Raw genomic sequence first — 15116 nt, 5'->3', positions numbered from 1 at the left:
TTTGCTGATGATTGCACAATGTTCAGCACCATTCGTGACTCCTCAGATACTGAAGCAGTCCATGTAGAAATGCAGCAAGACCTGGACAATATCCAGGCTTGCGATGATAAGTGACAAGTAACATTCATGCCACGCAAGTGCCAGGCAATGACTATCTCAAACAAAAGAGAATCTAACCATCTCCCCTTGACATTCAATGGCATTACAATTGCTGAATCCCCCAATATCAACATCCTGGCGGTTATCATTGACCAGAAATTGAATGGAGTAGCCATATAAATACTGTGGCTACAAGAGCAGGTCAGAGGCTAGGAATCCTGTGGCGAGTAACTCACCTCCTGACTCCCCAAAGCCTGTCCACCATCTACAAGGCACAAGTCAGGAGTGTGATGGAATACCCTCCACTTGCCTGGATGGGTGCAGCTCCAACTTGACAATATCCAGTACAAAGCAGCTCACTTGAATGGTACCCAATCCACAAACATTCACTCCCTCCACTATCAACGCACAGTGGCAGCAGTGTGTACCATCTACAAGATGCACTGCAGCAACACACCAAGGCTCCTTAGACAGCACCTTCCGAACCCATGACCTCTACCACCTAGAAGAACAAAGGCAGCAGTTGCATGGGAACACCACCCATGGCTACCTTTATCTGTCGGAATGGTGAGCTGAATGGCCTATTCCTGCTCCTATTTCCTTCACACCTCTCGCTGACTAATGGCTGTTATTTATTTGTTCCATTGTACATTATCCTGTTTCTATAATATGAATGAACCTGTTATTAGAAAATATTTGGCAATTTATTAAAACCAGACATTTCAACCATTCTCCTTTATATATTACACAGGACTTTCTTCATCTGAATCCGAGGAAGACTCTGCAAAGGAAGATATGACTCAGTAAGTACAGTGAAGACATGTCACACTCAGCAGTTTCTGACACATTTTGTTGATCAGCAAAAGACTGGAAGCATATGCACTGTTGCACCTCAAAGTGTATTTTGCAGTGGGCTACAAGTAGAGTTCGGACAGAGTAAAGGTGTTTTTATTTTGTATGTAACCTGTTATACCTGTCTTGGGAATAGTTGATGTTGATCTTGACCACACACCAGGAAATTGGTCTAGTCTCTGCCATTGTTGTTTGTTAACTGGGTGAGCAAAAACCACATATGTGTTATATTACAGATATGGACTTGAGTGGAATTTTGTGTGGCTTGAATATGAATTATCGAATTTTCATTTGCAGAAGTCAGTAGGCCCTGCAAGATTTTATTTTCATGAAAATTAATAATCAGGCTCGGTTTCACTGCCCCTCCCAGTAAAATAACCTGCCAACATCCACTATCCAGATTTACACATGAGTATTGCCAGCTGGATAAGTACCAGAGGGCAATTGGCACCAAAGACGACAATTCCTGTGGGGTGCATGGACCACCATACCCAGACTCCCAACATGCACTGTGCTAAACTCCACACAGGCGCATGCATCCCTGTGTGCAACTGTGAGGATTTATAATAAAATGTGAAAAATGGAATTTAATCTCATTGGTTTTATTTGCACAAGAGCATAATAAGCATTTATATTTATCAATAAAATAATACACTTCATATAAGAAAGAAGGAATGTATTTGTCTTTGGATGGCATCTTTCAAATCCTCAGCACATTACAAAACACTTCACATTCAATGAATTACTTTTTTTGGTTAACTGTTTTGTAGGCAAGTACAACAGCTAACTTGCACACAGCAAGGTCCTGTAAAAGCAAATGAGACACAGTAAATGAGCAATTAATCGGTTTTGCCAGTGTTTGTTAAGAGATGAAATGTTGAGGAAACCAGGAGAATTCCCTAGTCTTTTCTGAATAGTGCAATGAATGAACCTGAAATGTTAGATGTGACTTTGGTTTCACTGGAAGGTGACCTTTTTAATGGGTGAGGCACAGTTATACATGCCTAACCAGGCCAGTGTGTTACCATGGCCCTACACATATGCACAACATCATTTATTTTCTTGTCCATAGCTATCTTTCATTATAAGAAGAAATCAAGAATCAAAGAAAAGAATGAGAGGGGATCCAGTAAACAGATGGAAGGAGAAGGAGCTGAATTGTCAAATCCAATTCCTTTTCTTCAACTCATTCTTCCTGATCTGCACATCGTAAACCTTCATCCCTCCCTCTAATCTCATAATTCAAGCCTCTGTCTGCCTCTCCTACCTGCCTCCACCCTCAACCCCTATCCTCCCCAATTCCAACTGCGGCTCCAAGCTAACCTGACATTCTCCGAGCAACGTTTCTTGAGGAATCGCACCACTGCCACGTTGTGGAGCTTTTTCCAAATTGCTCCCAAGCCCCATTCTGCCATCCTCTGTGCTTCCAGATTCCAGACCATTGGATACTACCGTACCATACAGATTCCCTCCAACTGACTTTATTTTGCTACTCACAACAAGAACTCTGCATGTATCAATTTTCCTGGTTTCTATTTGATTATCTCTCATATGAGAGACTCATCTTTGCTCTTTACTCGCAATTCCTACTCCACAAATTAGTATCTGTTGATATTAAATCCATGTGGCCATCCTATCCAGCATGAAGGATATCAGTGCAGAAGTTCAACTGTCTTGACTAACCAGTCTTTCGGTGAGGAGAATGTGCTTTCCTTCACCAAGCAACTGAGCTAAGTTGCCACAATGGATATGTGAGTTTTCTCTTTTCTTTGAATCTCACTCCTAACTCTTGTCCCAACAAGACTATGACCAATATGCCAACAGGATACTTGGTGTAATAATTCAGGAAAACATTATCAAGAATTATTGAGTTGTACTTAACAAAATTCAGGTAGTGACTTTACAGCTCTCATGGTTGCACTTTCTGATTGAGTTTTGGTCACAAGTGATGCGAAGACCCTCTCAGTGGAGAGAATTTTCTGGAGGTGACCGGGGTCTCAGCCGTCGGATGCAGAGCTGACGAGAGACCTGTGTTGCCGTCTTTGGGGAAGGCCCGCCGAATGATGAGTCAGTCAGGCACCTGAGAGGCGGGTCTTTCCCAGGATCAGGACCCTGAGGATGGGAAGTCCTGCCCACCGACAGCTGCCATCCAATCAGAGGCCGAAAGCTTTTTTGCTTGGCAGCGCCACCAGGGAGGCGGTGGCTGCTGCTGCAACAGGATCGCGGAGTGACCCAGGCTAGAGGTAAGTGATAGCGGGATGGATTTCGCGGGGGAGGGGTTGTGGGGGGCGGGGCTCTCAGCAGGCCCTCCCCCACCCTGCCTTCCAGTGTCGATCAGACACTAAGTGCCTTTGAATGAGCAACCCCCCCTCCCCCCCCAGGAGATCACAAGTAACCCCGCATGGGTTTGCATGTCATGCTCCCCGTATGGTGACAGGCCCTCTTGCCACTTGGCTAATATCAGTGGCAGCAGGAAAAGGCTCTTAATAGAGCACTAATTACCCTTCACGGCCTCAATTGGCGGCAGGGTGGGAAGGCCTTCCCACTATGGACTTGATCGGGGTGGAGGCAGGAAGGTGGCGGGACCCCCGCTTACTACCATCCCGCCCAATTAAATGCTGTCCTCACCTCCAAACTCGCCCAGGGGGTGAGGTGGTTGGTGCTGAAGAGCACAAAATACTGCCCAGTCTGTCTGGTCTTTTGTTCTCTCCACGCCACGTTTGGGAGTTCTTCTACTTCTGTGGTTACATTTCTGGGAATCTTCTTGTTCTTTGCACACTGAGGCATTGTGGACCCTGACTTTTAACCCTTTCTGGCCATCAGGCCAAACAAAAGATGGCCTGATGGTTGGTTAAGGGCTTGTGATGTCAGTTGCTAGTCTATTCTAAATTAAGTGATAGGATACTCCCAGCAACTATGAAAAAAACTATGAAAAGCTCAATTCATTTTAGTTACTATCTCCTAATGCTGACAGAGACAGCATGAATTTTGTACAAAACTGATTCTTTGTTAACTAAGCTGCTGAATATTATCAGAATTTGGAATGCCTTTGTTTTGACATATTTATATTACAATGAGTTACAGAAGCTGATTCTTTATACATTTACATTCAAGGTACATAATCAACACACACACAATTTAATACATATAGAACTCATAACTCAATCAAGTTTTTAGGATTAATTGTGACTGATATAAAATTTACTAATGTGTTAGTATCAGATCAAAGAATAAAGTAAAGCTAATTCTAACCACCCCAAAACTGTTTACATCAGGGTTGTTCAATCTTTCCGGGCAGAAGGCAGCATTACAATTTTTGCTCAGCCCTTGGGCCAGTGAACAAATTTCAAAAGATAAAGGCCATGTATCTTACTAATAAAAGCAACAACAAAGTGCATTTTTATGAAGAAACTTTAAATGAGAAGACTAATTTACTGACATACTTTCTAGTCACTATATTGGACACTGATTTAATGAGATACCTGGCACTTTTTTGCTTGCACAAGTAGTCAACGATTGCCCGCACACTTGTAGCGATGTGGAGTATTCTGGATTGATGTTATTCTGTCAGGAGTGATCTTGATCACTCTCCGTCTCTCTCTGCATCCCCCCCCCTCTCTCTGTCCCTCTCACTCGCTGGCTCCCCTCTCTCTCTCTCTGTCCCCCTCTCTCTCTCTGCCCTGCTCTCCCTCTGTCCCTCTCCCTCTCTCTCTGCCTCATCTCTCTCTGGCTCCCCCCTCTCTCTCTTTTCCCCTTTCCCCCTCTCTCTCTGTCCCCCTCTCTCTCTCTGCCCTGTTCTCCCTCTGTCCCTCTTTCCCTCTCCCTCTCTCTCTGTCCCCCTTTCTCTCTCTCTGTCCCCCTCTCCCTCTCTCTCTGTCCCCCTTTCTTTCTCTCTCAGCAGACAGTGGGAACGCTCAGCATATGGTTGATCAGTTTTTTAAAAATTTCAAGTCAGTTTCACAGCTGACAGATCCTGACATCAGGAACAGCAGTTTCTGAACTTCGGACAGATTCGGGATTTTCCGGTGACCTTTCAAAAAAAACCCGAGGATGAGGAACCACCCCAGTACAGTTTACAGCCGCAGGCCGAATGGAAACCTTTGGGTGGGCCGAATCCTGGCCCATGGGCCGTATTGTTGGACAACCGGGTCTACATGGAGCACTATAACCAACTGGATACTCAATACTTGTCAACAATTGCAGTATTCATTTTGCTGGAAGAAGTACTAGTTAATGAGAATGAAAATTAAAAATTACATCTTGTCATTAACTTAGCCTTCCCACTTAAACTTAGAAATATTCTCGATGCTCTGATGCAAAATGTGTGCTTGTGTTGCCACACTCTGCACCCAGATGTCAAATGAACTGTTCTCTCTTTTGTTACTGTCTATGACCTTCAGAGCATAGTAAAGAAATTCATGAATGGGACCAGAGCCTAAAATTATTGGCAATCAGAAAATCACATTTTACTGAAAAATCCAAACCTTAACATAATATTTGCATTTTGACACGATATAAAGTGCAACCAGCCTTATCTCTTGTAATTTCCAATGGGGACAGCTAAAAGTTTACAAAGGTGACCCACCCGCCCAGGCCTTCCCCTTCTATTGTGATACTTTCCAAATAATCGCACATTCAAGTCCTGTGACCATTGGTTAGTTCTTCATAGAATCATAGAATGGGTACAGCACAGAAGGAAGCCATTCGGCCCACCAAGTCCATGCCGGCTCTCTGCAACAGCAACTCAGCTAGTCCCACTGCCATGCCTTTTCCCCGTAGCCCTGAAAATTCTCTCTCTTCAGTTGCTTATCCAATTCCCTTTTGAAAGCCCTTTTGTGCCTCCACACACTCTCAGGCAGTACAATCCAGATCCTAACCAGGAGCTGCGTTGGTTCTTTCACCAATCACCTTAAAGCAGTGTCCTGTGGTTCTCAACCCATCTGCCAATGGGAACAGTTTCTCCCTATCTACTCTGTCTCGACCTCTCATGATTTTGAAGACTTTTATCAAATCTCCCCTCACACTTCTCTGCTTTAAGGAGAAAAACAACAGCTTCTCCAATCTATCCAGGTAACTGAAGTCCCTCAGCCCTGCAACTATTCTCGTGAATCTTTACTGTAGCCTCTATAAAGACTTTACATCCTTCCTAAAGTGCAGAGTTCAGAATTGGACACAATATTCCCGTTGGGGCTGAACCAGTGGTTAATAAAGTTTCTTCATAACTTCCTTGCTTTTGTATTCTATGCCTCTATTGATAAAGCCCAGGGTTCTGCACTTTTTACCCAATTTCTGAATCTGCCCTGCCATGCTTAATGATATTGATCACATCTGTCCTGTACTCAAAAGTGAGAAACAGCTTACCAGCATTCATCAGCCCAGCCTCTTTTTTGTTTGGCTCCTCAATGTACTGCTGCACTTCTCTGCCCTTGGCTCCATTCTATGATCCCAGCATTTCTGGTCCATGCACCCCTACAAAATTCCAGGTCTGTCTTGTTTTGGATCAATGTGATAAGTACAGCTGCCCCTTCACCATTTTCTATCGTATGCAGGTGGAATCTACTGGCTTATTGGAGAATGGCAGTGGCCACAATGCAGAGTATCAAGGTGTCCAGTCTGTACAAAGTAACATCTTTTGAGCGAGAAACAGAGTTAATGTTTCAGGTCTGTGACCTTTCATCAGAGCTGGGAAAAGTTAGAAATGTAATAGGTTTGAGCAAATGTAAAGTGGGGGTGGGGGGGGGGGGTTGTGGTGGAGAAAAGAACAAAAGGGAAGGACTGTGATAGTGTAGAAAGCTGGAGAGATTAAAGACAAAAGATTTCATGGTGCAAACCAAAGGGAGTGTTAATGGGACGAGTAAAGGAACAAAATAAATGTCTAGAGGATATGTAAAAGGCAGGTTTCCGAATAGCAACTGTACAAAATTAAAGAAAAGGAAATAAGAGGGAAACAAGAGAGAAAAAAAAATTAACAAAGAAAAATGAAACAAAATGGGAGCAGAGGTTATGATCTAAAATTGTTGAACTCAATATTGAGTCCAGAAAGCTGCAAAGTGTCCAGTTGAAAGATGAAGTGCTGTTCCTCGAGCTTACGTTGAATGCCATTGTAACACTGCAGCAGGCCAAGGACAGGAAGGTCAGAATGGGAGCAAACTGGAGAATTCAGGTGACAGGCGACTGGAGGTTTGGGGAGTCATGCTAACAGACTGAATGAAGTCTGTGTTTGGTCTCCCCAATACAGAGGAGACCACATCACAAGCAGTGAATACAGTATATTAAATTGAAAGAAGTACAAGTAAATTGCTGTTTCACCTGGAAGAAGTGTTTGGGGCCTTGGACTGTGAGAAGGTGCTATCCTCACCTTCCTCCCCACCAGCCTCCATATTCAATGGATCATCCTCCGTCATTTCTGCCGCCTCCAACATGATGCCATCATCAAACACATCTTCCCTTCCTCTCTCCTTTCAGAATTCCGAAGGGATTGTTCCCTCCACAATACCCTGGTCCACTCATCAGTCACTCTCAACATCACCTCCCCTTCCCATGGCACCTTTTCATGCATGCGTAGGAGATGTAAAACCTGCCCTTTTACCTCCTCCCTTCTCACCATCCAAGGCCCCAAATACTCCTTCCAGGTGAACAGCAATTTACTTGTACTTCTTTCAATTTAGTATGTTGTGTTTGCTGCCCACAATGCTTTTCTACACATGGGAGACCAAATGCAGACTGGTTGACCACTTTGCAGAACATCTCCAAACTGTCTGCAAGCGTGACCCCGAGCTTCCAGTTGCCTGTCATTTTAATTCTCCACCTTGCTCCCACTCTGACCTTTCCTTGGCCTGCTGCAGTGTTCCAATGTAGCTCAACACATGCTCGAGGAACAGCACCCTGTCTTTCAAATGGGCACTTTTATTCTCGGCATTAAGTTCAACATTTTAGATTGTATCATCTGCCCCCATTTTGTTTTGTTTTCCTTTGCTGGTTTGGTTTTTCTTTCTTGTTTCTCTCATTTTTTTTTGATGGCAGCTATTCAGGATCCTGCATTCACACCTCCACTAGGCACATCTTTTGTCATTGCTACTCCCTTTGGCCTTGCACCATGAAATCTTTTGTCATTTAATCTCAATTGCCCTTCAACCTAACATAAACCTTCTCTTTTGTATTTTTTCTTACCATTCCCCCCTTTCACTTACTCAAAACCTACTACATTTCTAACTTTTCCCAGTTCTGATGAAAGGTCACCAACCTGAAATGCTAATTCTGTTTCTCTCTCCACAGATGCTGCCAGACCTGCTGAGTATTTCCAGCATTTTCTGTTTTTATTTCAGATTTCCAGCATCTGCAGTATTTTGTTTTTGAAATACTCGCTTTATAAAGGAAATCATAAGTACAAGTTCCATGGCATAAGTCATTTACACACAAAACAGTTTATTGCACAAGACACGATTTCAATTATATTTCATTAATGCTCCAATTATTTATACTTAATGTACGAAATCCTTTGTGGATTTTATTTTCTACTGAACTGAAAGCCAAAATGTCATCAGGCACTGCTTCTAACTGATATTGTGTTTTATATATAGGGTTCAAGATAAGATTCCCATTGCTGTTGCAGCTCCAACCCCTCCCTCAAATCCTGCAGCCATTCATTCAGAGCTCCTCCCCACAGTCGACCAGCCTCTAGTGCAGCCTATTCAGCAGGTATTATTGATTCCAAATTCTGTGTCCTTTTCAGTATTTATCCAGTCATAAGATTAAAGAACAGAAGAAGGCCATTTGGGCCATCAGACCTGTGCCACTGTTAACTCTTCAACTGGAGTGTGTAACTACTTCAATTTTCCTGCTCTTTTCCCCTGTCCTCATATTCTTCCATCTTAAACACTTGTCTAATTCCTTTTAAAGATTTGGGGGTAATTAACCCAGGCAAGGAGAGGTGGGTTCGCATGCATATTGTGAGTTAAATTCCCTGAAATTGACGTCGGGTTAAGATCCCGACATCATCCCACCCGCTTCCTGGTTTCTGTGGGGCAGGATTGAAGGTGAGAGAGGAACCCCCTTGGTGTTGGGCAACTTATTAAGGTAACTAAAAAGCTAATTAAGAAATTATTTAACCCTTATTTCTGGATTTCCCAGCCAGGCAATGTGTTTCCTGACCTGTCAGCAACTTGCCAGAGTCACAGAGGTGAAGGCAGAGTGGGAAAAGCTTCTTCAGTGAAACTGACATGCTGGGAAGGCTTTGATCAGTGACACGGAAGAGCTTCCGCCATTGCCATTGAGAGACTGCTGTTCAAAGCACTTCTTCTCTTAGTGAGTGCTTTCATTGCTTGGCAGATGATGGCTCACTTGTTAGAAGACACTTCCCTGATGCCAGCCTTCACCACGGCATGGGAGCAGCTTTTGCAGCTCCACCTTGCATCTCTGATGAAGGGCAAGAGCAGAAGCCACACTACCACCAACAGCAACAGGAGCAACACTAGCAGCAGCACCAGCTGCTTTCTCCTCAGCCACATGCCCCTCCCACAGGGCAGAGGGGATGGACACTGAGATTCAGCTGGAAGGAGGCAAGCCCCCCAAACATAGCATCTACAGACAGAAGATTAGCTCTCTTGACATATCTGAGCACCAGTGCCCCAGGCAGTTCAGGCTCTCACAGAAGGTCACTGTGCAGCCTTCTGGAATAAGACCTCATTCCCAGTAGAGCAGGTCGGCACACATTGCTGGTGGCTGACAAGGTGCTTGTGACTGTAGGATCACCCCTGCACTCCACTTACTCCCCCCACCCCTGGGGTCTCTTCCTCTCGCCAAATTGTGTGCTCTCTTCTCTTGCAAAGAGAGAAAGCAGAGAGGAATGAGTGTTCCTAATGACTTGTATGGAGAGGAAGGAAGGACTACATTTGTGGAGGGTGACTCTGAGACATGTGTGTGACAGGGCAAAATGATGAGGGTAAGTGTGACTGTTAGCTACTCAGATGGGGATGTGAGGCACCTGGAATAAGAGGAATGAGTGTAGCTGCAAGGTACCTTGCCCTGAGGTGTGCTGTGCAAGAGAATGCTGGAAAAGGCAGAGTGTGAGGCTTGGCACCTGGAAGTGTTATGCCACTCACCTTTCCCCATCTTCTTGAGGTTCTTGATCCTCTTGGTGCTTTATCTTCAGGTTTGAGGGACCACACTTCTGCTGCTGACTTCCTCGGCCACTTCCATCCCACGCCTGCTTAGTTGGAAAGGTTGTCCTCTTCCTCCTGCCCCTCAGATCCCACAGCAGGAACTCCAGGTAAGAGTGGGAGACCTGGCGGGGGGCAGCCTTCCCAGGTCTCCTCTCCATTCCTGTGACTGCTGCAGCCTGAAAAATCCGATTGCCGGTGAGCTCTTGTAACTGATGCCATGTTCCCTTTAATTAGAGATCCTTCCTTTGACAGAATGGACACTCATTTTGGCCAACCTCACAATTGGTCGGGCAACCCAAAGGTGGGATGCTCATGCTGTGGCTGAGTTCAAGAGCCATGGCTGAGCCCACCCATTAGTTAATCGGGTTCCTGAACTGAAAATAGCCCCGCTTTCCCGGCAGGGAAGAAGTCCAGAAGATTCTGCCCTTTAACTTTAAATATAACATTATAATTGTTAAAGATACTTTTTTGAGTATTATTGATAATTTGGATTTTGGTAATTTAAATATTGCTGAATACAGTTAATTGTAATCCTTTTCTAACTAAAAAAAACACCTGATATTGGATTTTGAAACCTGTAATGAAATTGCTGTTACTTAACCTATCAATACAAACCTAAGGGAAGCTTCACTTTTGGCGTAAAGCCTCACCAGGTGGGAACTGCGAATGAACCTTTGTGCTAATAGCCAATTCCCAAATATTTTAGTGATTCTTTGTGGCAGGAGCAGAGGGATAGTAAATTTTCCCCCAGGTTTGTGATTGACTAGTTTACAATGTTTCTTTCTGACTACTAAGTGAAATTTAACAATGGATATCAGTGGTATACATTTTTCTGTATGTGTAGAGCTACTAATGACAGGTTGTGAAATGAAACTAAACCTTGTTTTAAAAAATAAATCATCTCAAGCATACATCAGGTCTGCCAGCATCTGTAAAAAGCAAGGACAGGTTAAAGTTTCAGGTGTGTACTCTTTGTCACAACTCTACAGGGTCTACCAATCTATCCAATGCCTCCAAGGGGACCCATATTCAATGCAAACGTGAGTCAGAAATGGGGCTGCATCACCAAAGCACAATTTTTTCATGGGCTCCCTTCGAGTGTATCTTCCCACTGGGGGCCACAGGATTGGTAAGTTTGTCCTTACACCTGAAACACTAACCTGTCTGTTCTCTTCTCAGGTGCTCTTGGATCTGCTATGCATCTAGAAGGTGTATAATTTTTTGTTTTAACCCCTGCTGATTTTTTTTCAGAGGATGACTAAAACTATTATTATTCCACCAGATACAAAGTCCCACAAATTTGCTGCAGGGATTGGATGGGCTACCCCTCATGGCTGCTCCAGTTTTTACAAAGGTATTATAAGTTGAAAGAAATTATTTGTTGTTTATAGATGTGTGATTGATAAACTGACCAGCTCTGCTTCTGTGAGAGTCTACTGATGGGTTTGGCAATTGTTCACTTGAGGTGTGTGACATATTTTGCAGTGGAAAAACTGTCCAGCTTCCAGGAGACTGGGCTGCTGTAATCCAAAACTTACTTATAGCCTCAAGAATTTTGTTAATTGGTCCTACACCAGATTCCAGACGTTTGTTGCCAGCTCACCTCCCCAGGCACAAATATGGGCCATCCTATTGATGTTAGATACCAGATGCTAAGTTTGAGCTGGAACGTCAATGGTGAATTTGTGGGTTTTTTCCAAAAACTATTAGTGTTCATTTGCATTTTGTTGTCTGCATTAGTTTCTGTTGCTATGGAAGTCACCCTTCATTTTAAGATTTTTGTTACTCCAGTTTTGTTGCTTGCTATTGCAATCAAAGTTGCAACAAAGTGTAAAGAACATAAGAAACAGGAGCAGGAGTAGGTCATTCGGTCCCTTGAACCTGCTCCACCATTCAATATGATCATGGCTGATCTGATCGTGGCCTCAACTCTAATTTCCCACTTGCCTGCCATAATCCTCAACTCCCTTGTAGATCAAAAATCTGTCAAACTCAGCCTTGAATATATTCAATGACCCAGCTTCCACTGCTGTCTGGAGTAGAGAATACCAAAGAGTAATGAGCCTCAGTAAAGAAATTCCTCCTCATCTCTGTATTAAATGGGAAACCCCTTATTCTAAAACTGTGCCCCCTAGTTCTAGATTGCCCCATGAGGGGAAACATCCTTTCAGCATCTACCCTGTCCAGCCCCCCTCAGAATCTCGTATGTTGAGGAAGGTAAGTTTGTGAGGGACCATCAAATGTAGCTGTAATGACATCTGATGTACACCAGGACCCAAATTAGTGACCTCAACTCTTGGGCATGTCGGAGGAGAGCTGTCTTTGCCCCCTCCGTTTTCCTTGAAAAGCGTTATTTTTCCAAGCTGATTGCTCCCATAAACAGACTACACCATTACGTTCTGGGGATTATCCTTTGCATTTAATATCAAGTTATGTAAATGTGTGAGCAAGATTTGGAGAGTAAAAATAACAACTATTTTATGTTCTCTGATTTCACATCCACCACATTTATTTCTTCTATCTTTCAGAAGGTAGATTAGTCAGCACTCTGGTAAAATTAATTGTAAACCAACATGGTGGTTTATTTTTTATGTGAAACAGGAAATAGCAGAATACAATTTTCAAACAGTTACAATCTATTTCATCTCACATGGGAACAGAAGGAGGCCAGTCAGCTCCTCGAACCTTTACTGCCATTCATTAGATCATGGCTGAACTGTACTCAACTCCAATTATCCACCTTTGCTCCATATCCCTTGATACCCTTACCAAACAAAAATTAGAATTTTGCTACCCTTTACATGAAAAGTGCTTCATGATTTCTCTCCTAAATGACCTAGCTTTAATTTTGAGTGCCCCTTTGCTTTGGATTATCCCATCAGAGGAAATAACTTCTCTCTATTTATCCTACTGAAACCCTTAATCATTTTAAATACCTCAATTAGCTCACCCTCAATCTTCTAAACTCAAGGGAATACAAGCAACATTTATGCCTGTCTTCATAATTTTACCCTTTAGGTTCTGGTGTTATTTTGGTGAATCTGTGCTGCACCCCCTCCAAGTTCAACATATCTTTCCTAAGGTACAATGCTGAAAAACTGAGTGCAGTATATCAGATGGGGTCTGACCAAGGCTCTGTCTGACTGATGCATAGCTTACTCACTTTTGAATTTCAGTCCCTTTGAAATAAAGGCCAATATTCTATTAGCCTTTTGATTACTTTTTTGTGCCTTTTGCACTAGGTTTCAGTGATTTGTGTATATTGTGTATTTGTATACACCTTTTACTCGTCCACAGATCGTAGTCTCTCACCATTAAGAAAATATTCTGATTTTGTTTTGACAGATCCAACAACTGTCACAGTTTATTATTTTTCATAGAAAAGATTTTGGAATTGAGTTATAATATTTTGTGTTTTAAAACACTCAATGCACACAGATTTAAAAATAAAACACAAGCTACAGGCATTGAGAAAGAATATTAAAGCCAGATGGGCCAGTTTGTGCTCAGCTCACAGTCTATTCCAAACTGATTCAATGAATGTCATTTGTCTCTTCATGGGCTTATTAGTCAAGATGGGCTCTATTCATTTTGAGAACAGAAAGAGGTAGTCTCTTTAATACCTACACCTTGAGGTAGCTGGTTTCATTGACAGATTTTTAGTGAATTAATGACTAGGGATTAAGGTAACCCATCCCCTGGCTAGGAACACAGAGGAATGGGACAACAGGATGGGTAGTCAGGTTTTAAATAGAGGTGGGATGGGTGTCATTTTAACCCCAAAAACAGGTGGGTTGGGGTTGGGTGATGTGAAAATGTTTAAAATCTCAAACCCAACCCCAATCCACCTCCAACCTGCCCATTTCCAGGTTTACTGGAGGTGGGATAGGGGGTAGGCCCACTCCTAGAAGTTGTGTTGGCCATTTAGATATAACGAGGATGAGCGCTTCACATTTAACTTGTCTTACAGCTTTAACCCTGACTGGTCGGGTTACCTAGGATTCGGAAAATCTAGCAGCTCAAAGGGAGGTGAGGACAACTTCCGGATAAAATTAAGTGCCCTTACAGCACTGCTTGTGCTACAAGGAGCATGAACATTCCCTCCCAGCCCACCAAGCTACCTTATTTCCTTCTTTCCAGTTATCTAACAACTGCACCCACCCCCCCCCCCCCCCACCCCGGGATACGAGACCCACCTTGGGGATTGGCTGCTGCTAAGATCAAGACACCAGCACCCTGCCCCACTCCCACCCCCAACTCCAAGCTCTCACCCCTGTAGAAGCAGATTCCTTACTCCTGCTCCTGCAGCCTCCTCTGGAGTGTTCTCCACCTGACAGTGAGCCAAGCCAGTCAACCAGACTGGCCTCCCCATGGGGAACTTGTTGAATAAAAAAGGTGCAGATCGTGGAGAACTCCACAGCAAATGAGAAAACCCACATGATCAACACTCCTCCACCCTGCTTACCTAAGCCTCCCTTATCAATATTGGGGCTACAATCTCCAGTTTGGAGTTGGAAGCTAAGCAGTTAGATTATCTAGAAAGACAGTATGCCAAAAATAATTGAACGAGCTTATGAAAGTCACAGGATGTACAGTTTATTACTTTCGGTTTTTAAGAAGAGAATTGAGACTGAGTTAAGTTTAGTGGAATTTGCTTTGATTGTTTTTTTGTATGTTCACTTTATGTCTCTTAAATAAAGAAGCTTGATAATTCATCTATAGCCTTGCTTTACCAAGTGTTTTGGTTTGCTGTTAGGAGTATCGGAGAAATGTACGTGAAGGCACACACGAAAGATAGGCTCCAGTTCAAATCACAAGGTGGTCCGATTGTTATCCTCTGATTCACAACATCATTTAATTAGATGTTTAGATTTAGAGATACAGCACTGAAACAGGCTCTTCGGCCCACCGAGTCTGTGCCGACCATTGACCACCCATTTATACTAATCCTACACTAATCCCATATTCCTACCATATCCTCAACTGTTCCTGTATTTCCCTACC

General features: G+C 43.4%; 1 protein-coding gene across 1 annotated transcript in view; it reads left to right on the top strand.

The window, feature by feature from the left end:
- Nucleotides 1-15116, top strand: part of mypn (myopalladin) — a 414790-nt gene that overhangs the window by 155839 nt on the left and 243835 nt on the right. The window contains exons 3-5 of the mRNA XM_068052409.1: nucleotides 851-902; nucleotides 8532-8649; nucleotides 11395-11466. Of these exons, the coding sequence (XP_067908510.1) occupies nucleotides 851-902; nucleotides 8532-8649; nucleotides 11395-11466 (242 nt within the window). The remainder of the gene's footprint in view (nucleotides 1-850; nucleotides 903-8531; nucleotides 8650-11394; nucleotides 11467-15116) is intronic.

This window comes from Heterodontus francisci, chromosome 20, assembly GCF_036365525.1.
Source record: "Heterodontus francisci isolate sHetFra1 chromosome 20, sHetFra1.hap1, whole genome shotgun sequence".
Classification (NCBI taxonomy): domain Eukaryota; kingdom Metazoa; phylum Chordata; class Chondrichthyes; order Heterodontiformes; family Heterodontidae; genus Heterodontus; species Heterodontus francisci.
The sequence above is the reverse complement of the archived record's forward strand: the minus strand, read 5'-3'. Positions and strand labels throughout refer to the sequence as shown.